Raw genomic sequence first — 26,796 nt, 5'->3', positions numbered from 1 at the left:
GTGTTTGAATACCTTCAATATAATACAAAACACTTTCCACATTTATATATCGTTCAGAGTACATCAGAAAAATAAGACTATAAGAGAACTTTGCTCCAAAAATTGCACTGCTGCCGTTAGTTGAAAGGCTGCATGTGACTAAAAAAATGTTATGTTACTGCCGTGATCAGGAAAAAAGGCCTATGTGTCACAATTTTTATTTCTTCCTAGGTAGATAAGGCATGAACTTACCGCAAAAGAAAAGGAGGTATTTTTTTAATTTAACTTCTTTAAACATTATTTTCTCGGTTTTGAGTTTTTGTCACAAACGCCCTTTCAACTAACGGCGGCGGTAGCGCACTAAAAATCTATCGACTTCATCTCATCCCTATGATAAACGTCAAAATGAAATGTCACAGGGATCATGCTAGTTTGAATTTAGTTTAAATATCCACCCTTCGCCATTAGTAGATGCTACGAGGCGTGGCAGAACAGTAATCTACCAAAGCTTGAAGTAAAAGACGACTATTGATGATTTTTCGATATTCCTGTAAGAAAAATGCACTTATTGTATTTTTGTCAGAAAAGGACATAAGTCTTAAAAAGAATAGTTACTAATATTTAAACGTTTTCTGCTTACATGTTGTCCATGCAGCGTCGCTAAAAAAAGTTCTAACAGCTAATACGTCACGAGAATGGCCAGTGTTATTTTTAAAAACGAATTAGTCAAAGGATTACTTTTCAGCCGCCCCTCGTGTGTTGTTATAATGATCGGTTATAAAAAAGTCACCCGTCTATCTCCATTTAAAGTTACCCCCTTTGTTATGTTAACGATGTACGTTGGGAAAACGTGCTGGATTTCGTGGTGGACAATAGGCAGCGATGGAAAGAGGCCGCGTATGGTGATGACATGTGATGTTTGTACTTTAAACGCAGTAATCTCTCGGTGTATAGGTAGTTATATACGTGTATATTCTATTATATATTAGTTTCTCCTCATCGAATGTCTATATTAATCTTTAATATTGCAATACTATATCAACTAGTCCCATCTGTTATTCAAAATTCCAGTGTAGTCATATGTTTTGAGAGAATTTTGAAAAATTTTTTTTTATAACAAAATTTAACTTTTCGCAGAGTTTTTACATTTTCGGTGAACTGTTTGTTGTATTGTTGTGTTAACATGTATTTTTTTAATGTTTTTTTTTCGGTTGATAATTTTATGTTAATCAATGTATACCTTTATCGAAATGGTGCTAGAAGCTTGATACTACATTATTTTCGCTGTAGTTTAAGACTGTACATAGGTGGATCCTAGTTCTTAAGTTTATATACCTACACGAGATATTTCACAAAGTTTTTTATTTCCGCTTACAAAAAATGTTGTCATTCATTTCAATTATTAGTGGATAATTTCACAGGGTATGTGGCCCTGATTTTTAGCTATCCTTTTCATATCGTGAAGTTACAAAAAGGGACTGAAACAGACAGGGAAATAGATAGAGGCGAGAGTGCGGTCGGAATTAGATAGGTTTTTGTACGAAGCGGCCAAAAGGTTTGTAAGAAAAAGTGGGAAATATTCAGCCTTAAAATTGTTTCATCATACTGGATATCTAGTAAGCTAATGTAAGTTCAAGACTCTCCGATAGTTGATGTTGCATGCAGTGTGACAGCTCAGCATAACCTGGTCGAGCAGGTAAATTTAACGATCCACAAATTAAGAAGAGTCCACATTGGACTTCAATGTGTATCAACTTAAACTGAATGTTGCTTGGGTAAAACATCAGAGACTAGTAATAGGCGAGCTCTCACGTTTGATGCGACCGAATTGATTAGTGGGGAGCCTTCAATCTGAGGCCAAAAATATAGCTGGCCAAACTTCAGTTGTTTAGAGTGCGTCATACTTTTTTTTGTTATTATCATTAATAATTTAATAAGTGTAATAATTTAAGTTCTAAGTTAAGGCTTCTTTGATTTCTATCAATATAAAAATAAAAACTAAAAATTATATTATTGGAATTATAAAATCTTAAGAGAAACGAAAGTGCGAATTTGGTAACAATATTTTAGAAATTGGTATTTTTATATTATGGATAGAGAACATTTTTATTTTAAATTAATATAAAAAAAAATAAGTATGAATAAGTACAAACTCATTGAGGTACGGCTCGGCCCACTGTATGTATACTAAACTGGTATTAATTCATTTGGAACGGTTAAAACAATCTTTTGCGTGAATAAATTCACCTGTAGAAAAGAAGGTTTTAATTAAGAATTATTCCTAACTAGATGTAGCGTGTATTCAAGAGGGGAAGCCATAAAAATATTAGCATTAAAGATTAATAATATATCAGCATGAATAATATAAAGATTATAAATAAATACGCTTAAATAAAATATTTTTGGCTGAATATCGTGTTTCATTTTATGTAAAACAAAAATAAGAAGTTATTTTATTCAAAATATTTTAATGTCCATATTTCGATGTAAAAGTATTCAGTTAATCACAAAAATAAATTAAAAAATACACTAAAATAATAGGCAATTAGTAAGAAATAACTTTATCTTATATCTATACGATCATAGGAACAATGTTTAGCTTTTAGAGCACTTTATCTTAATGGTCGTTTATACACAGTAATAGAGATTCTACTTGAGCAAACGTGGAACTTAATTTGTACTTACAAGCTTAGTTATTACTTTAACATACGACTACAAATATAATAAGTGGGCCTAACACTTCACCTTGAATGACACCACGTAAAATTATTTTAAAAAGCATTTAAATATCCAAATATTATTTACTATTACAGCATATTAATCGAATTTAATTTCGATAACTCAGGTAAGGTATCATTATTTCACTATTCGTATGCTTAAAAACCTGCTACACCTATCGCAACCTTGTCTAAAGCCTAACCTAATTCTATAAATTTCCCGTTTAGGGTCAACAAAGAATTTTTCTAACGCCATCATTACTGATGATTTCGTAAGTGTCATCATCGATGATTTTATATTTGTCTTGCCGGTAGTATTTGAGGTTATGCATGAAGCGGATGGTGCTTTCTTCACGAATCTTGGTCAGGACTGATGGAAGGTTCTTTGTACCGGCTTCGTCGGCGAGTGAGGCGTAGTATCTTTCCTGAAATGAAAGAGAAAACATATTTAAGTTCATATGAATTGAAAAGGAAAGGAAGTGTTTAAGATAGATAAAAGAATGAATACAGATGGTTTAAAGAGCAAGTCATAACAATTTTGTTATAAAAGTAACTTCGACTAATATTTTTCGCTTTAAAGGGGTAACAAGTTTAAGAAGTGGAGATCACACGTAAAAATCATAATTATATTATTTGAAAGGTATTTAATAAAGGCAACAACGCGTAGTTAAACTATGAACACGTAATTAATGTAAAAACTAACTGCATATTAATAATACGAGACCATTAAGACTTCAATTTGTTGATACTAAATACCTATCATATGGATAAACACATCGTGTAGGTTCAGACTACTCAAGTTTCAAAACTAGGCTAAGAGACGAGGTTAAAACACTAACTAGTGTTTCAAAACATCGGATATCGACAGTAAACACTAGCAGGAGCTGTCAAGGCAAACTGATAACCCTACAAGGTGATCACTTAAGTGTTGAGTTTATAAACACTTACTAGGGCCACAGAAGGATGTATTGACCAGTACGTAACAAGCGATGAACAGATCGACACGTGAACAGAAGAATTTAATTTCAATTTCAACATAACTGTTGGTTTAGAAACTTTTTCAAATTTATTAAGTCCAGGCAACGGTAAGTCTCAGAAACAATTAAAATACTTTATAATTTTGTTTAAATAAACGTTTGAATTTTTGTGTGTTTTATTGATATGCTCCTAAGTTAGCGTAAAGTTAGAAACATAACATTTTGTTAAAAATGTAGAGCTATTTATTGTATAGTCAGTCAGTAAACAGACTTTTGCACAAGAGATTTACAGGTACTGAATTATTGATATAGTAGAATCTAGAGATCTAGGTAGTTGATTCAATAAAGTAATATTTATCTGGGACAGTAGTTGCCACACGAGTGATGTCATAAGTAATGATTACAACAGTTAAATCGTGAATTTTACTAGTCACGACTTTGCAACTTTTCAAAAGGTGCTTCGCTCTTGTGTCCTCGAAGTGCCTTGAAAAACTATACCATTGAATAACGACTGATTGATCATGACAACTACTTTCAAGATACCATCGCCATTGAGTGCCAAACACAAGGATATCAAAAAATGACTGTTATAACAGAGTATATCTAAACGTACATATCGCACTGCTGTTACAATAGTGTTGTAATTCAAAATATGTGAACTTTAATATTATATCATTACTGAACGTCGATTCTCTATAATTATGTCTAAAAAACCGTGAGAATATTGTAAGAAAGAGTCAAAAGATATGTACTTAACTCAAAATGAGACCCACTTTATGTGAGCTATTTCTGCCCAAAATATTCCTTATTCAAAAACATGAAATTATTTTTTCCATTTTACTTTTAAATGTATTTGGGTAATTGTTTAAGTGTCTATAACAAACTATAACATATAAATTTTACTATTTTTTTGCGGGAAGTGGCAAGTAGGAAATAACCTATACACAAATTTACACAGATATTTCACGGGAAGCGCGTAATTCGTTTTTCGTCGATTCTGAGAAAACACACTTTTTGAGTTAATACACTATTGTATTAACAGTGCGATGTGTGTATCGTATATTTTAAATATACATATTTAAAAATAAAAGAGAAAAATAATTTCATGATTTGAATAAGGACGATTTTGGCCAGAACTAGCTCACATAAAGCGTGTCTGATTTTGAGTTAAGTAGTTAAGTAGATACATTTTAGTTGTTTTTTACAATATTGTAACGACGGTTTTATTGACGTGTAGAGAATCAAGTTTTACTTTAAACAATGATATAATCTTGAATTTCACATATTTCGAGTTATAACACTATTGTAATAGCAGTGCGATATCGTCGGTGTTTTGTAAAAAGGGCGAAAGCGCCATTTCGAAAAGAAATTCAGGGGCAACATGTTTTACTTTTTCACGACTGTTTTAAAATATTTATGCAATTTCTTAATTCCCATTTTAAACACTAAATCTTATTACAACCAAAATTGAACTTTAAAACAGTGTTAAAACTTTAATAGATTTCTCATAGATGGCGCTACGACTAAAAAGTCGCTGAAAAACCAAATACAAAAGACACGACAACTAGCACTTAGAAAAATTCGTGAGGTCCGCTGGTTCGTTCCGTGTCTTAGTTGGTATAGCGTCTGGCACGGTATGCTAGAAGATGTCGGTTCGAATCCGGCCGGATCGAAGGAATTTTTTCTGAGTGTTCGATCTTTGTGTTAATAATTTAAAACAGTCGTTAAAACCTAAAACATGCTCCGCTGAAAAAAATTTCGAAATGGCGCTTTCGCCCCATCTACAAAACCCTGACTATATATCAGTGACTAAGACGTAGACTGGGGTAGGTCGTAGTAATAGTGGACGAAGACATAAAATACCCAAGATTCACACGAAACGTTATTCCACGTTTACATATGGCGTTTGGACTGGAATTTACTGCAGATGCAGTTCCCTGAGCACTATAACTTGCGCCTTTTCAAGGTGAAAATGAAGTCTTTTTCCATCATGTGCGATGGGGGTCAAATATGCACATATTTTATCTGTATAAAAATAGACAAATCCAAAGGACAAACGTCCCATAACTTGATGTTTAAAAAACTAACATGTATTTGTCTATTTAATGACATACGAGTCCGCTTAATGTAGAGGAGGTACACTGAATTCAGAAGAATATAGAAATACTGGACCACCACTTTATGCTTAAGACTGGGCTTCCAAAATTTCATATATTTTGAACTCATATCCTGACTCGTGCCTATGTTTGATCAATGCCAAATTGTTTTTTTTTATTAACTTTCCGTGTTCGTTTTTCCAAAGTAATAATGCAAACATTTTCGAGCATGTTTGAGAATAACAAATTGTATATGACATTTTGTATATGTCTCTTTAAGCATACAAAAGTTAGATAATATCTATCTGCTTAATTCGTTTGTAAAACCATGGTAAAATGAGAGGGGATGAAAAGTTTTGCATTTGTGGCTTTTTACGCCAAAAGGGCGTATTGTTTTCCATGAATAAAGACAAGCTAACACTATAAACTGCTTTATTATTACAAAAAAATAATCATTTTCACTATTACTGAACCTAAGTACCCCGTTACACAACTTATATTTAAAAAAAATAAGTGTTCAAGACGACTGTATAATTGGTTGTACTCAATAATATTTGTAAATACATAAATAGAAGTAGTTCAACTATCTTCCATGACGAACCTACCAAACTATTACTGAATATCGACCACAAAGAATAACATAAAAATCTGTAGGTGAGAAGTAAAGAACCTTAAAATGTCAAAGAGTAATTTTTATTTACTACAGAGCGTTTTAAAGAGAATGAGGCTCTTAAATAGGCATTTAAAATCAATCTTAAGGTCAAATAAAATATGTTAATTAAAAAAAGAGGTGTAAGAGACCCAAATAGACTGGTATACAAACTCAAATTGTCTAATTTCAAAAATCAATGCAATGGTATGCGTGTCCGAATTTATAATGCTTTAACAAAAAACAACATAAAGTTGGCTTAGGTACAAAAATTATTACAAAGTAACTGATTTTATGCATAAATGTTGACACAATATGTATGTATACTATAATAATGATGTACAATATTTAATAGTTTGACACTGACAGTTATTATTTTGTTGTTATTAATTGACAGATTATTTCTTGCGCATGCAGTATTAAAATAAAACTAATTTTAAGTAGACTTTTGCATGTCTAGTCAGGTTAAATATGTGTTCTATTAAACTATGTTCCATTTTTCGTTCACCATGTATTAATCAAATAAAATTTCATTTCATTAAAAAAAAAAGCGACGATAGTATTTAATGTCTTTTACCATTGCGTAATTTTTAGCCACGGAAGAAAAAACAATGGAAGTGCCTTGAGTCTCGATTGCTTAATTTAAAACACTTCAAAATCTTGATATTGATTTGCCGTAGTTTCAAATTTAAAAATCATTCTGGGTTGTTAATATAATTTAAACTTTACCGTTTTGACATATCGTTGAAAGTTCAAAACCGTCATTAGGTACCTATTATTACAAGTTACGAGGTTTTGATATTATACCGAAATTTTCATCAATGTGCTGCCATCTAGCGGTTCATTGTTGAATGACGACGAATTGGAGTTATTTATTTAGTTCTTCAAACAAGAAGCGTTCATGTTTTACTTTCATTTCTTGTAACAAAAAAATATTTCGATAAAGAGAAAATTAAAATAAGAAATAATTGAATTACAATAAGACTTTCCACCACGGATAATATTATTGGTGCGGCTATAATTTTTGCACTCCAAAACTGCACAATATAGCATTATTCTAGGATTTTAGACAATTTGCACGAAAAAATGACACGACCATAACACACAAAGCGAAAATGGCGGACTAGGCTCAGATAGATCTTTCGAGACCTATAGTTGGCACGCGTCAGCCGCTAACTAACCACTTCTACTCTATTTATTGTTCTGTGTTTTTAGCATTCGAAAACAATGTACAAACATTGTATGTACAACATTTTTACAAAAAACATCTAAATTCCAAAAATTGAACTTACTACAGAAATATAGAATCTTAGTAACTAGTATAACAAGTGAAGTTGTCCTCATCGATAATGCGATAAATTTCGTGGCGGTAGTTAGTTAGATTGTCAAGGAACTTCTGACTGCTGTCGTTGTGGACCTTGGCGAAGACAGGAGGAAGAGGGGTGACATTTCCTTCCAGAGCCAAGGTGACGTAGTAATCTGCCTGTTTATAAGTTTATACAGTTCGGAGCTTGTCTTAATACAATATTTTAAAGCAAAATGAAAAAAAAAAAGAAACTGAAAGAAACTCTGGAATTGGCATCGTAGGGCGCGTTCCCATTACAACGTAACGTTTTATTTATCGTCAAACGACAGTCGCGTCTAGCCTGTTCCCATTTCACGAATATCTGCCGTGACTGTATCGTGGACTGTTTTATCATTGATCGATAGTCATGCCTAGCTGTTCCCATTGGATCGTGACGACAATATATCACGTAACGGCAGTTGCTTGTTGTTTGCAGACAACGGTAAATAAAACGTGACGACAATAGTAGCTGCGATTATCTGTCGTCAGATTTTTATAGTGACGTTTTATTTATCGTCTGACGACTGTCGTAGTTTTTCCCATTGTCACGACAGTATGTCGTCGTAACGTCAAAAGGGTCGTGAACGACAGTTAATCGTGTTGTAGTATATGTATATGTGAGCAACTTCATTTAAATGATGATGAATATAAAAATCGAACACACAATACAATTTTCGTCGTAGCATTGCTCTAATCAACTGAGCCACAGGTTCAGTTACCGAGTCGTCGAAATTCTGTAATATAATAGATAGTCAATAAATTCAATCATATAAAGATCTTTGTACTGTCTTTTCGGCATTCGTGGCCGCTAACTTCATTTCAATACACAAACCACGACACTTTAAACTGCACGATTATCGGTCATCACGACATAAGGAGAACACGCGATGAATGTATTAAAATTATTAACGAAAAAAGTTGTGTTTTGCCAACAATTATAAACACCTAGATGAGTAGAAACAATAAAACAAACGATCTATATTAAAATGATAGTGAATTGGAGTTCGGCCATCTTATTCAAATTTAAAAGCAACAGAGTTACACTATAAAAATTGAATCATATTATTATAGAATTAAAATAAGCTCCAAGTAATGGCATTCGCTGAGAAAGACCTTAAGTATAATATGTATAGCGTTATATCTATTTATAGAGAGAGTATTTACGATTTCCTTATGTTTATCCTTGTTTCCTTTATTTGCTGATGCTAAAATTTTTATGAACTGTTCCGCAAGAATTGTAAACTAAGTAACGTTTACGTGGAGTTCTCAAGTTTTCCTGATTGTTACATATAGGAAATGAAACTATTTTTCAGATTGAAACCGCGTATGTTGTTTATTTTTCAAACAAACCAACGTTTCGGGTCCTTTACAGGTTGCATATCAATCAGTCAATCATGGGACCTGTAGGGCTTGAAACGTTAGTTAGACAACGTCACAGACGCCGCTCTGATCCTAAAGTAAGTTTAAAGCACTTATGTTATGGAAATCGGAAATAATGACGGTACCATATACACCGAGACCCGAGACAATATAGAAAAGTTAGTCTACATTGACCTGGCGAAAATGGAACCCGTGACCTAAAAGATGGCGACTCCATGAAAACCGGTGTACAAGCCACGCGACAATGGAGGTTGCATATATAGTATTATAATAGTTTAATTTCCCATAAGTAACGTTTATTGCAAGTAACAGAAAAGTTCTGGGTTTTAAGGTTTTAAGGCTGTGTTCTGTGTTCAGGTCACAATTTGGAAAAAGGTTAATAGGAACATTAGTAGTGTTAAGGACAGAACCAGAGACGGGCAAGCACCCGGCTTTGTTAACGCCGAGTTTAAATCGGATTAAAATCTATTAATGCCCGAAAAAGCTATTTACAATTAATTATTTGTTGTAAATCAAGTTTTGTTCAAATTTAATGATAATATCACAAAATCGAGTTCTTAGGTTTTCGCGATTGTTACACATAGGAAATGAAAGTATTTTGCCGGATTTAAATCGCGTATATTTGTTTTTTCAAACAAAATACCAAATAAGTATACGCGATTTAAATCCGGAAAAATAGTTTCATGTCCAATATCACAAAATGTTTATCTTTCTGATCTAGACTATTCGATTTCCCTTTCTATTGAATCGATTCACTTGAAAATCGATAAATTAATCGATATAAAAATTGCATTGAAATAAACCTCCTTATCGTTTAAAAAAGAGTTTTTAAACCGAAATTAGTAATACACGGCACTTAGGGCAAAAACCTAGGCGAGTTGATTGGGTTTTAACCCATCACCCATCTCTGGACAGAACACAAGAAGTTTCTTGCTGAAAGTCAAAATCTCAGTGGAAAGTAGACGAGAATAACCGAGCCAAATTAAGATAAACCTAAAGACAGAATATAAAAAAAATATGGACGGAGATACATATTTCTTAGGGTTTTCATCAGAGTGATCTGGGTTTCGACAATTTTGAGAGTCTCAACGGTTTTCGGCATTTGCGAGACTTAAGATTGTCAACCTCGGGAATTCGAGACTTTTGAGACTCATGTTACGTAATTAACAGTATCCAAAAAAATCTAGTTTATTCTAGTTTATTCTGGTTACATGGACACTGCATGGACATGATAACACTAAGTGGAATTATCAAGGTGGAATAATCTGTGGAGATTGAAGAACGATACTAATTAATTATAACATTAAAAAAAATTACTTAAAAATTTTGTGGAATTGCATCTATTTGACAAGTTTTATTGAATACGGTTGACGGAAAGTGGGTCCAATAAACCGGATTCATTTCTTAATTTGGGGCAAATGCGCGCGGCAGACGAGCGGCCGCCGCGCGCTTCAGTGCGGCAGGGTCCGTATGAACGTACATTACAAAAATTCCCGCGTCCGGAACGCTTCCGCGGCCGCCTCTGTGTGGTCTGATCATTAGAGGTGGAATTGTCTTTCCAACAAAAAAAGAATCATCGAAATCGGTTCACAAATATCGGAGTAACGCGCACCACACATCACAGAAAAAATTACCGTCGAATTGAGAACCTCCTCCTTCAAAAATGAAATCCTCTCTTTTTGAAATTACATTATGTTTAATGTAACCTTTGAGTGTTTAGAGTGTGTATTGTTACACTACAAAAATCAAAAACTTTCATAAAATATCTTTTATTATTAAACACCTAGTTTCCATACCTACATTTATAAGCATGGAAGAAAAAAAAAATCGATGTCGCCAAAACTCACACATTGTTAATTTGAAACACTACGAAATCTTTGATGATTGGCCGTAGTTTCAAATTTAAAAAGATTAAACAAATTCTGGATTTTTAATGTAATTTTAACTTTACCATGTTGGCATATCGTTGAAAGTTCAATACCACCAATACCTATAATTGCATCAATGTCCTGCCATCTAGCGGTTAATTGCTGAACCACGACAAGTTGGAGTTATTAATATAGTTCTCCAAAAAAGAAGCGACCATATTGCACGGGTATAAATAAGCTTTACTTTAGCTTCTTGTAACAAAAAAAAAATGATTTCGATAAACAGAAAATCGAAAATTTATTAAATAAGACTATATAGATAGATATGAAATACACGGGTAATATTATTGGTAATATTTTTGCACTCCAAAACAGCAAAATAATTAATTTTTCTACGATTTTATGGAATTTACGAGAAACAATTGATACAACCATACCGTACAAAGCGAAAATGGCCGATTGAGCTTACATGGGTCCTAATGGTCGTATTCCAGAACTGTACTCAATGCTCAAGTCAGGATTTGAATACTCAAATCCCGTACGGTTTAAAGCACTCGAAAGCATACTCAAGTTCCTGCCATTAGGGTCGTATTTCCAGTGCTTGTGTTTCCAGTGCAATCCTGACTTGAGCATTGAATAGAGTTCTAGAATACGACCCTTAGAGACCTATGGTTGGCACGCGCGTGAGGTTAACTAACGACTTCTACTGTATTTTTTGTTCTGTGTACATAAGTATGGGAACCTACTTTTGAATTAGTCTCAAAAGTCTCGTTTCCTGGGTATTTATGAAATAGCCCCGCGTCTTGATTTTTTCCTGACAATGAAAACCCCAATTAAAGATATGAGTTATAAAAATTACCTGATCAGGACCCATCATATGCGCCTGCCGTTTAGTGTAACCTCGTGCGGCCCGTTCTTGCTTCTCCTCTTCCCATTGTGCGGTCATCTCCTCGGGGGTTGGCATCTTAAAAGTCCCGTTGATCGCGCGCACGTAATAACGGACCTGAATAGTAAAGATGTCTTGAATACTATAGTACTTACTAATCATCACCAATTCTTTCCAAAAAAAAGTTATTTTAAATTTTGCACTTTCGGCACTGACATCAAATCTAAAATCAAATAGCAGTCATTCTGAAGGCTGAGCAACAACAGAAGCCGCAGCCTGGGCTTGGCATCATATAGTCTTTAGGATTTTGAACTGTAAGTTAAAAGAGATTAACATTCTTACTCTAACGCTAACGTCACAGTACAAATTATGAAAATGTTATTTATGGTAAGAAAAATATTAGTTTTTTTTAATGAAAAATAGTGACAGACATAACATTATATGACTTTGCAAAAGAAAGCGCTATTAAAAAGCTATCTATTAATTATCTATCTACCTGAAGGTCAAACATTGCAAAGGCGCAGACGTAGTAGGGTACTCCGATGAAGCACATGGTGGGATGGTTAATATTGACCAAGTGCTTATAGAGAGGCTCCACGCAGTTATCCTCGACAACAATCTCGCATGATTCGTGGAGAAACGGGAAGTTGTACATGTAGCCTGTATGACAAAGACACAAAAAATAAACGGTGATCTTGATTTTATCATCTTCTACACACACTCGAAATTTATGTTATTTGTCACAGTTCAATATAACAATTAGGTACTTAGGCATAACAGATACGAGCTTCTGCAAATGATAATGATGGGATAAGTTGCTGGTGAAAGGAAAGCTGGTCGTAGGAAAAAAATCGTGGCTGAAGAACATACGAGAGTGGACTGGGATAGCAAGTGCCGCCCAACTGTTTAGACTCGCCAGAAATACAGATAAATATGCTGAGCTGACTGTCATTCTTCACTAGTTGGAGAGGTATCTTAAGAAGAAGAATATAACAACAAAGTTTTAAAGAACTCACCAGTGCAAAGGAACATAACATCAACATCGTCTTCAGTTCCATCCTGGAAGAACGCTTTAGTCCCTTCAACTCTAATCACATCAGGTTTCTGAACCAAGTTGTCAGGGAAAACAGTTCTAAGTTGCTCCTTCAGGTGGTGGCTGAGTATGACTTTGGGGGAAACACTGGTGATCTCCAGAGCGATGTCCATGCCAGATGGACCAGCTCCCACGACAAGAACTTTCTTGCCCGAGAATATTTCTGGTACACGGTAGTCGTGACTGTGCATCACGTCACCTGGTGAATAAAATAGAGTATTGTTTGAAATCTTTCATTTTTATTAACATCTAGAATAGATTATTATTTATTATATCTATATTTTGCAGGTTTTAACAAAGACGCTAGTAACACTCGATTCTATTAAGATTGCTCCTTTGTAAAAGTTAAAAAAAATAGTCTTTCTTTTAATGGGCTATTGTAGATATGTACCTTGGAATTCCTTTAGTCCTGGTATCTGAGGAATAAAGGGCGTATTGTAATGGCCGTTGCAAACGAAAACATAGTCATATTCCCTGGTCTCCGAAACGCCAGTCGAGATGTCTTTGAAGGTCACGTCCCAGAGCTCGCCTGAACGACCCTGTTTTGGCTTTACCAGCTGCACGTGGTGCTTAAACTGTGAAAGCATTCTTAAAGTTAAGAGTGGATAAAAGATGCTTAAAATTCATGACATAATATGTGATAAATGAAAACTATACGTCGTGATGTATAAGATTAAGGGTCGTATTCTAGAACTCTACATGCTCAAGTCAGGATTTGAATATGGTTTAAAGCACTCGAAATCATACTCAAGTCTCTGCCATTAGGGTCGTATTTCCAGTGGTTGAAATCATACTCAAGTCTGCTCAAATCCTGACTTGAGCATTGAGTAGAGTTCTAGAATACGACCCTAAGTTTTGTGAGATTCACCTTATTTATTTTACCATTATATTCATATATTTTTGTGAAAACACCCCACTAGTTTCATTTTTTTAATATCAAGTGACGGGACGAACAAGTCGTGCGCCTGATGGTAAGCTACCGCCTGCCTATAACAGTTGCAGTGCTACTCAGAGCTTTAAATCGCAAAGATCTGAGGGGCACTGCGCCCCTCACTTTGAGACATAAGATGTCAAGTCCCATGTGCCTGCAAATTCACCAACACCCTTACCCTTATAAACCGGAACGCAGTAATGCTTACATTACTGCCTGGCGGCAGGAATAGGTAAGGTGGCAGCACTTCCCTGGACGAACTATTTCACAAGGAAATCTACTGCTACTAAAATCTCAGTTTGTTATTGTTATTGATATAAAGATCGAAGAACTTAAAAAATAATGCCTTCGATCTAACTAGACTCGAAGCAGCGCCTGTTGTCTCACCGGAGCCATCGCTCTTACTAACTGAGCTACAGATTTTGCAGATCTATAGTTCAGTTGGTAAGAGCGGTGGCGCTGGTATGGCTACAGACGCTGTCGATCTTTGCATCAATAATAATAAGTCGAGCTGAGGAGCTCGAATTCCAAATTTTTCCCGCACTAATACGGTTGCTTAGGTCGAGCGGTAGGGACACCGGTTATATTTCAGAAGAAAACACTTTTTTTTTGAACGAAATTAGTCATTTGAAAATGTCGTATACTGTATGTGTTGTATTTATTTCAGTTGGTACAAAAAAATCATTGGTATATGTAAATTACCTATTGAACACAACGTATTTGTCGTAAAATTTTGAGGTAAGTTTTGCAATACGGTAGACGTGTGAATGTCATTTCCCGAAGAAGTTATTGCAAAACTTCTTTCAGTCAAAAGTTCTTTTAGTTTTTGGGACGATTCTTATACAACGAAAGTAATAATATTTTAGCGTATCGTCTAAAAAATAAATACGAGTGTAAGAATATGATAACCAAATGGCTTCTAAAACTGTCATATGAAGAAATAGAAAATCTTCTTCATGCTGCTCAATGAAGTAGTTTTAACATCAAATACGCACTCTTTTTCCAGTACACACGCAAGTCACACACCCGCGCGCAACACACTCACATACACACACATACACTTTCAGTGAGAGAATTAATTATTTATAAAGATTATACAATTCAGATTAATTTTAATTAATTAATTTGTAATTTTTTAATTAATTAATTAATTTGTAATTCTGGTCGACTTGACCATCACATGCTGAGGAAGGATGCCGCTGACCTTGATTTCTCTGGGGTGTATGGTGCTTCGTCAGTTGATTTGAAAATCTCCAACCTTAACCAGTGTTTGATCAATTTGTACGATGCTCATGCCCCACTACGGGCTGTTAGGGTTAAGCGGCCTCCTGCTCCTTGGATTAACAGGGGCATTCGTATGGCTATGACTAGACGTGATCGATTGTTTCGGGTTTACAAGCGCGATAGGTCGGATTGTAATTGGACTCTGTACAAGACTGCTCGTAATAGGTGTAATGGGATGGTGAGGGCAGCTAAGCGTCAATATTTTTATAATAATGTAAGTAATTGTTCTCCTGCTAATGTCTGGAAGTTTCTCAGAACTTTTGGCTTAGGCAAATGTTCTGCTCAACCTGACTCCTACCCTTTTGCTCCTAACGACTTCAACTGCCATTTCTCGTCTGCTCCTTCTTTAGATCCCTTCATTAAGGCGAACACTATTCGACTTATTGCTTCCAGGCCCATTTCTTCTTCAGTTTCTTTCTCTTTTTCACCAGTTACAGCTGACGATTTGCGTAAAATAATTTTTTCTATTAAGTCTAAAGCCGTAGGATGTGACGAGGTGAGCAGAGTGATGATTGTCAGCATTGTTGATCAAATTCTCCCTGCTACTGTCCATATCATCAACTTCTCCTTGCAGTATGGTGATTTCCCTCGTGTCTGGCGTAAGGCATTTACTATACCTTTGCCAAAAATATCTTCTCCTATACAACTTAATAACTTTAGGCCTATCTCTATTCTTCCTTTCCTGTCTAAAATTCTAGAATCTGTTGTTCATAAGCAAGTGTCTTCCTACACATTTTCTAACAACCTTCTAACCCCTTTCCAATCTGGGTTTCGCCCGGGACATGGCACAACAACTGCCCTACTCAAAGTTGTGGAAGACATTAGGCTGGGCATGGAGAAGCAGTTGGTCACTGCTATAGTTCTCGTCGACTTTTCCAACGCTTTTAACATGGTAGACCACGACATTCTGCTTGCCATCCTGAAGTCGCTTAACTTCTCCCCATTATCACTAGACTGGTTCTCGTCCTACCTTCGTGATCGTCAACAAGCTGTTCGCGTGGGTCCTAAAGTCTCCGATTGGCGTGATTTGGCAGCTGGTGTTCCGCAGGGTGGAATCTTGTCACCGCTTTTATTTTCACTTTTTATTAATTTTCTTTCTTTCTCACTTAGCTGCTCTTACCACTTTTATGCTGATGACTTGCAGATTTACGCGCAGGCATCTGCCGAGGACATTAATTCAGCGATTTCTGACATTAACAGCGATTTACAATGTGTTAGTGCGTGGTCAACTAATTTTGGGATATCTGTTAATCCGTTCAAGTGTCAAGCAATTATTTTAGGTGGATCTAAACAGATATCCAAGATTGACCATACTTCGCTCATTCAAGTAGTTTATGAGAACTCGTCTGTTCCATTCAGTTGTAGTGTAAAAAACCTTGGTCTTTACATTGACTCCTCACTAAGCTGGACCTTACAGGTGTCCGAGGTTAGTCGTAGGGTTACTTCTTCTTTACGTTTTCTAAACCGCTTTCGACATTTTCTTCCCATTAGTACTAAGACCCTGCTCGTCACCTCCCTTATATTCCCACTCATTGATTATGCTGATGTCTGTTATCCCGATCTCAATGAAAATCTATTAGACAAGTTGGACCGCCTGCTCAATAATGCTATTCGTTTCATTTTCTGCCTTCGGAAATTTGATCATGTTTCTTCTTTTAGGTCTCAACTTAAATGGCTCCCTATTCGTCAACGCAGACAGAAAAGAATTCTCTGTACGTTGTACTCCGTTCTTTTCAATCCCCACTATCCAGAATACTTGAAATGTAAATTTCAGTATCTCTGTGACTCTCATGACCTCCCACTTCGTTCCATGAATTCACTATCACTCACTGTACCTCTCTTTCATTCTGGCTTCATGTCAGATTCTTTTACTCTCCACTCGATACGGCTCTGGAACGCTCTACCGGACGCCATCAGACGGTCTCCTAATATATTTTCTTTTAAAAATAATGTTCATGAGCATCTTCTAAATTGTTTGTCACAGCAATAATCATCATCATATTCTGTTATTGTAAGTATTTTGTATATGTATAGTATATTTGTATGTATGTAAGTGTATGTATTATATTATTAAGTAAGGTATTAGGTTAGTTTGTTATATGTATAATTATGAATTTGTTTCATTTATTTTAATATAACCGTAATATTCTGTTTATTTACCGCGTTCGTGAATTTCGTTTTTCTCAGAGGTTGACTGGTAGAGAATGCTTTTAGCATTAAGTCCGCCTTTTGTACCCTTTGTATTGTGGTCAATAAAGTTTAATAAATAAATAAATAAATAAATAAAATAATTTAATTTTGCTTATTTGCTGTCTCCACAAATTACTACTAGTTCTTATTGCTGTTTTTGCATAATGTATATATAAAATAACGTAATAAATTGCGCATTTTACTAAGCCATTGGAAGGTTTGCTGGTATTTACAGCACAGGTTTTCATTTTTTAAGTACCAGCGGTCATATCTACTGATTCTTTGATACTTACTTACTGTACACTGTGCATGTTGTATTATTATTATGGCAAATAAATTTATTATTATTATAGTTTGTGTTTTTTTTTCTATCGTGAACATTTTTAAGAATCATGTTTTCACACCATGTAGTAATAAGTGCATATCCTCAATTTTACTATATATTTTTTCCTAAGTGATTCGTTCAACATTTTCATTGTTATGCTGAATCAACCAAAGCCATTTGAGTTTGTGTAGACACTTAAGTTTATTTATTTATTACTAAAATTTTTTTTTATTAAAGCAGCCTTAACATACATTAACGAAAGGCTCAAGGTACCTTAATGTGTTCAGTGACTCCGTGTTTATCAGAATACAGCTGCAGAAACGCCAACATTTCCTTGGCGGGGAGATACGACCTGTCGCTCTCAGGCACTGGGAAGTCTGGGAAACCCATGATTTCTTTGGGAAGGTTTGTTCTGTGAAGAAAGATTGCGTTATAGAGATAATTACGATTAAATTAACACGACTAGTTTTACTTCGTATTGAGTTTGGCCTAAGCTGTGATTAAATTCTATTAACCGACTTCAAAAATATATATATTTTTTGTATATACGTTACGCGATAACTCTGTGATTTGTGAATTTTTTGATGGAAAGAGGGTTTACCTTAGTACAGGTCCCATTTAAATTTGAGGAAAATATTCCACCTCTTAGGGTGGCAAAGTAGGGGATGAATCCGTTTCGCACACTTTCCGGTAATCGACTTCAAAAAAACTTGGCAAATAGATGTAATTCCAAGAACTTTTGAGGTAAGTTTTTTTCATAAAAAAAGTTATATTTTGATACTTAGTCTATTTTATCCAATCCACGCCTTTCTCGGAACAAAACAAAAACATTAATTACATCATTAATAGTTCGGGTGTGCGGTTGGAACTTTTATCCTGGACACAAAAAACTGGGAAAAAAGTATTATAAACAACAAGCAACTGGTGAGTACCTAACGCCGATTAACAAAACTTTTCACCACGACGATGGTAAGGCATTATACTGTATGCCATCGATACGACAAAATGAAGAAGATCGTATCCATCATTGACTTACAAATAAATGGACGACGGGTCTAATACAAAAACCACGAAAAAAATGTCCCAAGTCAACCTATTCGAAATTTAAATTGTTATGTCATCGTAGTATCGCGCTGTCCGTAGAACAAATGAAGACTAAATCGGAGTTTGGCGCTCTGTATACGATTTTAGCGCCTTACAAGTGCGGACACTTTTTAGCGCGGACCCGACGTCCATGTAAGTCAATGGTATCCATAGATATATTATAAAAATCGTACCATAGCTGCAGAATTGTTTTACAGATATGATAAATTTCGACTAAATATTTATTTTTATCAAGAGTGCATTCTTCAGCATTGATTGACCTCATATCTGGCGCAAATCATTATGAGTAACTTCGAGTAAACACTTAATATTAATGCTCTACCTTGAACCACGTGCTATTATCAATTACAGTTTTTTTGCGATAAAAGTGTGGAAGGAAAATTCTCACAAAAACATTGCTATTTAATAGTAAACAAAATCTTAATAGCGTTTCTGCGCAATTGAAGCTGTTTTATGAAATTATAGTAGACTGTACAGTTTTTTTTCAAGGATTTTTTATTCCAAGCGATTATTACACTAAATTTGTAGCTAGTAACGGAGTTCACCGTTCATACTGTGTCCATCTATTTTAATTATAGTTAGATGGTTTTCGAATCTGTATTAACACTATCAATTAATTTGTGCAAGTTATAACCTTCTTATCGGAATTTCTCTAGCCATATCTCACGTTTATGACACATGACGTCAATGACATACAAGCGGACAAATGCTCCCTATTAACGGAATTGGGTCAGATCTACCAGGGCAGCATTAAATTATGTGTAGCAATCAAACGTTTCCAGAATAGCAACACGCTGTATTTGATACCCTACGACCGGACTATCGGAAAGGTGTCGTAAGTTGTTAACATCTTGTATATACACCAATAATAATATAGTAGTTGATTAAAGAACTTCATATAGTAAAAGGAAAGATATTTAATTGCAATTAATTAATCGTTATTTCGTAGAGCAAATTGTTAAAGTTGTCAATGTAACCTCGCTCAGGTACTTAGGTACACACTAGTGATGCAACGGAAATGACATAATGGAAACTGAAACAGAACCAGATGTCGAAAGAAAATCTTAGCAGAAACGGAAGCGGATGCGGAAGCGGAAATGTAAATAATAATAATAATAATAACGCACACACTCAATATAGCCCCGCACTAGGGAAACCCTGTGTCGCGGGTGCCATGGACACACACATAGACAACCACAAATTACACCCAAACTCACGAGAGAAATAAATGTAGGCCATACAAATATTTCTCCCGGCCCGGGAATCGAACCTGGGGCCTCTGCGTGGCAGTCCGGCATGGTAACCGTTCGGCCACGGAGGCAGTTTAAATACTATAAAGATCCCAATGAAATAGTTACAAACACGGCTTGTCTTTGGTTTGATATTGCATTTAACACAAAACTGCTAAGACGCACACGTCTCGTCGCCAAGAATAACGCGCGCTCGTGCTTATCCATCGCAAACGTTATAACTTCCGATAAAAGTTCCTTTATAAAAGTTGCGGAAGCAGAAACAGAAACAGATGTGAAAACGCGAGAGGCACTTAAGCAGAGGTACAGTTGCATCATTAGTACACATTTTATATGTATATACACTATTGGAGGCGGATATAATTGTACTGTTACAGGCCATAAATCCGAATATGTGGCAGATGTATTACAATGGGCAACTTTGTATTAAACACTAGGCGATCAGCCGATGTTTGGAGGGATATTGTACGCCGGATTAAACCTTACTGGTCCCATGTGGGATTCGACAACACTATGCACAAAAAACTCGACTATGTAGCGCTCTCAACTGGCTTCAATCTTCCATTTTGTCATAAAGGCCAGGTATGGAAGATGGAAGGAGGAAGGATGAAGGCGAACGAGATCAGTAAAGAGGTAAGCGAGCGGAAGTTCATGGTCACTGCCTATCCTAGTATGTATCAAGTAGTTATGCTCATAGAATCTCGTTTTTTTATATAAACCCAAGTGACGGGACGAACGACTCAAAGCTTTAAATAGTAAAGATCTATACCTGTCACCCAGAGACATAAGTTGACAGGTCCCATGTGCCTGTAATTTCACCTGCACCCTTCCAAACTAGAACGCAGTAATGGCAGTACTTGCCTGGACGAATTCTTTCACAAGAAGCAGCTACGAAATATTATTTGTACTATTAAATATAACTTTTGTATATAAGAAAATCGATTTCAAATGTTTGTTATCGCGGTCGTCTCAACGATACCTGAAACTCATGTGGAAGTCCTCGTGAAAACGAATAATATGAGCCCAAACACAACTCTTCTTCTGTCTTTTCTCTCTTTCTGTCTTTTTTTCTCTTCTCTTCTGTCTTTTCCACTATTAGATTAGATCTAGGTTACCATAACATTTTATTTTCATTGGAATCGTATCTATATGCCAAGTATTATTGAAATCGGTTAACGGAAAATGCATGAATATTTTCTTTAAAATTTGAATGGGACCATTAATAAGGCATCCTGTTTCCAACAAGAAAGAATCATCAAAATCAGTTCACGAATGACGTCGCAATCGCTTAAAAAATACAATAGTCGAATTGTGAAGTTTCGAACTCCTTTTTAAAGTCGGTTAAAACAGATTCGAAAACTCTATCTAGTGCCAAATAACGTACACAGCGAAAAATGGACGAGGCTACATTGATAAAAGCTTCAAAGTGACTACTTAACTATAATATTCACCTTAAACTTTTGTACATGCTGGTGTGAATAGGCAGCCCAAAGTCATCGTAGCCAACTTTCTCTGTATACACCCAGGTGCCACCTAGCTGCCCAGCTTGCTCCAGGATATCCACCTGACCCACTGAGGGTTCCACAAGGAGATGACGCGCGGCACAGAGTCCAGCGGCTCCAGCTCCGATTATGCAAACGCGGGACATGGCTGTAAAAGAGAAAAAACGTGTTGTGTTGTTATACATACAATATAAGTGGCTATAGAAGATATTACCAAAAAATCTACTTCGAAAGTGCTCTACCATGGAACAATTTATTTCGTCATCATTAGCTACATATATATATATATATATAACATTATATATATATATATATAATGTTCCTGTGTTGGACACGCACGGGATTCCTATAAAGAAAGGTTTTTGTCATCGTTCAACTCCCGTTTTTGAATGATTTCACATGTTTTGTGTCATAAAAGATTGTGATTGCCGGAGGGAAAGGAGACAGAAGGTAAGTAAGTGCTCTACCAAGTCATCTACTTTTTTTAATATACGTATAATAACGCACACACTCAATATAGCCCCGCACTAGGGAAACCCTGTGTCGCGCGTGCCATGGACACACACATAGACAACTACAAATTACACCCAAACTCACGAGACGTGGGACCTCTGCCTGGCAGTCCGGCGCGGTAATGGCGACATGGTAACCGTTAGGCCACGAGGCAGTAAAATTATGAATCATGAACAGCAAATATGAATGATCGAATAAAATTTCTAGAATAAATATATAAATTATTTTTATCCCGATATAATTATTAAATCTGAAGCTGTCTGATAAATATTTCAGCAAACATGTTTGTATAACTACAGTTTAGTATTCTGTATTCAAAGATTTTCTTAATTTTGTTAAAGACAAAATCTTATCGTTCTGATAACAAATGCAACGTGAAGTTGTCTTGCTGCTCTCTAAAGAAATATAAAAGGGTTCAATCGAATTCTTTCAAAGCCATGAGCGCCTGGTAGCAGCGTTATGCATGATGAATGTAAAACAATAGAAGTATTGTTGCGGGGCAGTGGGAAAACTGTAGTGATAGGCACTATTTCCCATAAATAATTGATTAGATTGATGACAAGATAAACTTTGAAATCAGTAGTGTAATCTGAATCTATGGTTGATAAGTAACAATTTTAACTAACCGCGATATTTCTAACATCGGAAACGATGATGAAAAACGATGCGAGGTTTTGCTTCACTTATTAAATGGTAATCTACAAAGATTATCAAAAGTCCTTGTTTTCTAGTTCTACATAGGGCGCACTATAAGTTTCCAGAACTGGCCACATAGATAAACAATATTTAAAAAGTAATTACAACATTTGAAAAATTTTCGTTCTATGATTTTCTACGACTTTAAGTGTAATGTAACAGCTCAGCAGAGCATCGCTTGGCTTCAAACTGCTTTTGGCGATGAAACACCATGCAAGACGACTATTTATAGCTGGTTTGCAGTATTCAAACGCGGTCGTGTGAATCTCAGTGACGAATTTCGTGATGGTCGCCCGTTCACTGCAGTGAACAACAATAACATCGATGCTGTGCGCCGTATGATCAAAACAGGCAGGCATGTGACATACCGTGAGATTCGGGCATCGTTAGGCATAGGCATGAGTCAAATATAATTAATACTACACAAACATTTGGTCGTGAAAATGCTGTGCTCTCGGTGGATCCCACACAATTTGACTGAGGCTCAAAAAACGGATCGCGTCACTTGGTGCAATGACATGCTTACCAGATTCAACGAAGGGGCGTAAACTTTGGTGTGGGACGTAATAACAGGTGACGAAACATGGACTTATAGTTACGATCCCAAAACAAAGCAGCAACCGAGCGTAAAACTGGACACGTGGCTACTGTTGCTTTGGAGAATAGTTATACCGTGAATAGTGATTGGTACTCGACCATTTGTTTGCCGGAAGTTATTGACAAACTCCGTAAAAATAACCGTAAACGCCGTACCATCTCGCACCACGATAATGTCAGTTCTCACACGGCCAGACAGACAAATGAATTTTTGAAGGTGAACAACGTTGACCTTATGAGCCATCCCGCATACAGTCCCGACCTGGCACCTTGTGATTTTTATTTATTTCCAAAAATTAAGAACCATTTACGCGGTCAATGATTTTCATCACCTGAAGAGGCTGTCGAAGAGTGAAAAATATGTTTCAGAGATAGTCACGGAGGAGTGGCATAAATGTTTTCAAAATTGGTTCATTCGTATGAAAAAGTGCATTAACTCTAACGGAGGATATTTTGAGAAACAATAAATTCATTTTTGACCTTTTAAACAGTGTTTTTTTCTTATTCATTCCGGAAACTAATAGTGCGCCTCACGTATATAAAAAGATTTTCACGTTCTACAATTTACAAGAATTACACAGCAACCTTAGGTGAGAGAGTATGCAGAACTCACGAAAGTTCATGTTAAATAAGAGTACTAATTCCGGTATTATCTGAACTCATTAATTAAGTTCAATCAGGTCATTAAAAGGTTTAGATTGCACCCCAGTTTGCTGCACAGATGTACAAGCAGAACTGATAAAACAATTTGCGAGTAACAAAGGTAGAAAAATCATGACAAATCTGAAAAAATGCGCCAAAAAAAGTACTTACATAAAAGAGACTACAAAAAACAGAATTGCAGATTTTTATACAAAAAAAAGCCCTCTTAAGTTTATGTACATCCAAGTTTTATTGAAATCGGTTAACGGAAACCAGGGGAAGTCCAATAAACCGGATTCATCCCCTAATTTGCCTCCTTTGGAGGTGGAATACCCCTTTTCCAAAAAAAAAGAATTATCGAAATCGGTTCGGTGTAACATACTCAAAAAAATACAGTCCAATTGAGAGTCTCCTCTTTTTTTGAAGTCCATTTTCACGAGTAACAAAAGATATATCGGTTCGCAATAATATGGTACTTAATTAAAACATTAATTTGGTATTTACTGAAGTGAGATTCATGCGTTATGGTAAAAACCCTCCTATATTCTTCACTGGGTAGGTGTGGTGTATGTTGCATTCACAATAATATTTATAAATTCTTGTAATTCTCAAACTGCAGATGCCATGCTTCACAGAGTCGTTTTGGTTTGGAATGGCTTATTGAAGGTACGTAAGAATTTTTGAAAGCATGTAAATTCGCCAAAACGCTTTTAGTGAGCGTTACGAATTATGACATCACTTGACCCTCAACTTAAAGGAGACCAGTGGCTTCACCATGAACTCTTATTACAGTTCAGTATAATAATAATAATAATAATTTTATTTATTGGAAGTAATAAAAACTCATTTTTGTTAGTATACACACTCTTATTAACTAATATTAGTATACACAAAACACACAAAAACAATAAAATATTATACATAGTAGACACTGCTGGAAATATGTTTTTCACAACAGTGTCTCAAGTACGGACATTGGTTTCTATCCGCTATCAGCTTAAGGATAGGGTTGGGGCTGGCCCGCACCCGGCGCACCAGAGATGCGCTTCGTTTGCGGATGCTTGTATAAAAACAATCGACGCGCGCTTCAGCGAACATCCCTGATGCGCTACAGAAGCGGGGCAGCCCCACCAGCACCCGGAACGCGTCATTATATTGGACTCGGAGGGACCCATAGGTCCTCTGCGTGTAGTGCCTCCATAAGCTGCATGTATATAGAGATGTACAGTATGCTCTGAATAATGTTATTTTAACATCCTTCGTACAGCGCGCGAATTTACGGGAAATCATGTTAGCCCTTATGGACAGGGCCCTCCGTTCCCGCTCGATGTCCATATTGTCCTTTAGGTCAGCCGTTACAATATGTCCTAAATATTTAAAACTCCTCACCCTTTCTAGTGGAATACTATTCAGACTGATGGGAGGCACTTCAGACACTTTGTAACAGCTGGGTTCGAACACCATGTATTGGCTTTTTTTAACATTGTATTTAAGCCCATGTTGAACGGCGTACTCCTCACACACAGCCAGTAATTTACGTAAGCCACAAGCCGATGCACTGAGCAAAACGATGTCATCAGCATAACTTATATTGTTTACACTCACTGAGTCGATGTGACATCCTACATGCATTTTGCCCAACACATCGAGAAGCCCATTTACGTACACGTTGAAGAGCGTTGGCGAGGTCAACCCTCCTTGTCTCACCCCGCACTCCAACGTATACTGATCCGACATAGTACCCGACCATCTAACGCTGTTGACCTGGTTTCCATACCAGTATCTGAGTATACGTATGGTTTCTGGAGGTAGTTTTATGGCTTCCAACTTCTTCCATAAAACTTTATAGGACACCAGGTCAAAAGCCCTAGATAAATCTAAGAAGCTAGCGTAAACCGGTGTCTTTCTATCTACGTAATATTTGACAGTATGCTTAAGACACAGTATCGCGCTCTCAGTTGATAACCCTGGTCTAAAGCCGAATTGGTTGTGATTGAGACACACATGTTTGTTTAACTGTGCATTAAGCATACTATCAAACACTTTCGCAACAATAGTCGCGAGGGAGATTGGTCTATAATTACTGGAGTTGGACAAATCCCCAGCTTTATTTTTGACTACAGGGATAACAATAGTTTTCATAAAACTCCCAGGCAAATAACAGTGTCTTACACACAGCGTGTAGAGCATTGCCAATACTCTAGAGATATGAGGACCCGCGTACTGAAGATGCTCAATGCTGAGACCATCGTGCCCAGGGGATTTCCCACGAGAAATCAATTTAATGGCCTCGGCTACATCCTTGGCAGTGTATCTAGGAGCAATTTGTTTATCGTTGGTCTCAGCATCGTCCAACCACTCTCGCGAAGTATAGGTTCGTAACGACAAAAAAGCGGGATGGTGATATACACTTCATGTAGCGCTGTCTCACAACGATTCATTTTTGATCCTAAAGTGAATCGTAATAAGAGTTCTTGGTAAGGCCACAGTTCTGTCTCGAGAATTTCTCACAGGAAGCAAGCCACAAGTAATCTTGTCTCGTAAGTTCAATAACATAGTATCCACTTCCTACAATCGATAATTTTCCACACTCGCTCGCGTAAATATTTTGCTGGCGCAATAAAAACATCCTGATAAAACCGTCTCGCAGTTCTGGAAGCCTGGTAACAAATATCGCGATTTGTAATTATAATTAACATCAATATATTTGTTGGTTTTAATGACCTGTGAAAAGAGGTGTGGGAACTTTGGCCTTTATTATTTTACAAATTC

General features: G+C 36.1%; 2 protein-coding genes across 3 annotated transcripts in view; one reads left to right on the top strand and one right to left on the bottom strand.

Annotated features, from left to right (window-relative positions):
• The window catches only part of LOC113233881 (protein winged eye), a 55,523-nt gene extending 53,138 nt beyond the window's left edge, over window positions 1-2,385 (top strand). Inside the window, exon 14 of the mRNA XM_026469106.1 lies at window positions 539-2,385. The gene's annotated coding sequence lies outside the window, so the exon portion shown is untranslated. The remainder of the gene's footprint in view (window positions 1-538) is intronic.
• Window positions 2,386-2,532: 147 nt separating this feature from the next.
• Window positions 2,533-21,735, bottom strand: LOC113233882 (senecionine N-oxygenase). 2 transcript variants are annotated; one of them, XM_026469110.1, is made up of 7 exons: window positions 21,526-21,735; window positions 17,994-18,132; window positions 13,382-13,565; window positions 12,914-13,189; window positions 12,394-12,557; window positions 11,871-12,014; window positions 2,533-3,121 (listed from the first exon to the last, which is right to left on the bottom strand). In XM_026469110.1, exons 1-7 carry the CDS (start codon window positions 21,720-21,722, stop codon window positions 2,927-2,929), a joined length of 1,299 nt encoding a protein of 432 aa, XP_026324895.1. In that variant the 5' UTR covers window positions 21,723-21,735; the 3' UTR covers window positions 2,533-2,926. The 2 variants fall into 2 exon arrangements, with proteins under 2 accessions (XP_026324895.1, XP_026324896.1); XM_026469111.1 differs by lacking the exon at window positions 2,533-3,121 and adding an exon at window positions 6,886-7,901.
• Between the last annotated feature and the right edge of the window lie 5,061 nt (window positions 21,736-26,796).

This window comes from Hyposmocoma kahamanoa, unplaced genomic scaffold (genome assembly GCF_003589595.1).
Source record: "Hyposmocoma kahamanoa isolate Upper Pololo Valley unplaced genomic scaffold, ASM358959v1 80, whole genome shotgun sequence".
Taxonomy (NCBI): Eukaryota; Metazoa; Arthropoda; class Insecta; order Lepidoptera; family Cosmopterigidae; genus Hyposmocoma; species Hyposmocoma kahamanoa.
The sequence above is the reverse complement of the archived record's forward strand: the minus strand, read 5'-3'. Positions and strand labels throughout refer to the sequence as shown.

Bases quoted from the DNA above. Each gene is read 5' to 3' on its own strand.
- LOC113233882 (XM_026469110.1), bottom strand. From the start codon at position 21,722: ATGTCCCGCGTTTGCATAATCGGAGCTGGAGCCGCTGGACTCTGTGCC. The intron at 13,190-13,381 runs GTACATATCTAC...TTTATTCACCAG, and splicing joins AGGACTAAAGGAATTCCAAG to GTGACGTGATGCACAGTCAC. The intron at 12,558-12,913 runs GTGAGTTCTTTA...TTTGTCATACAG, and splicing joins TGTTATGTTCCTTTGCACTG to GCTACATGTACAACTTCCCG.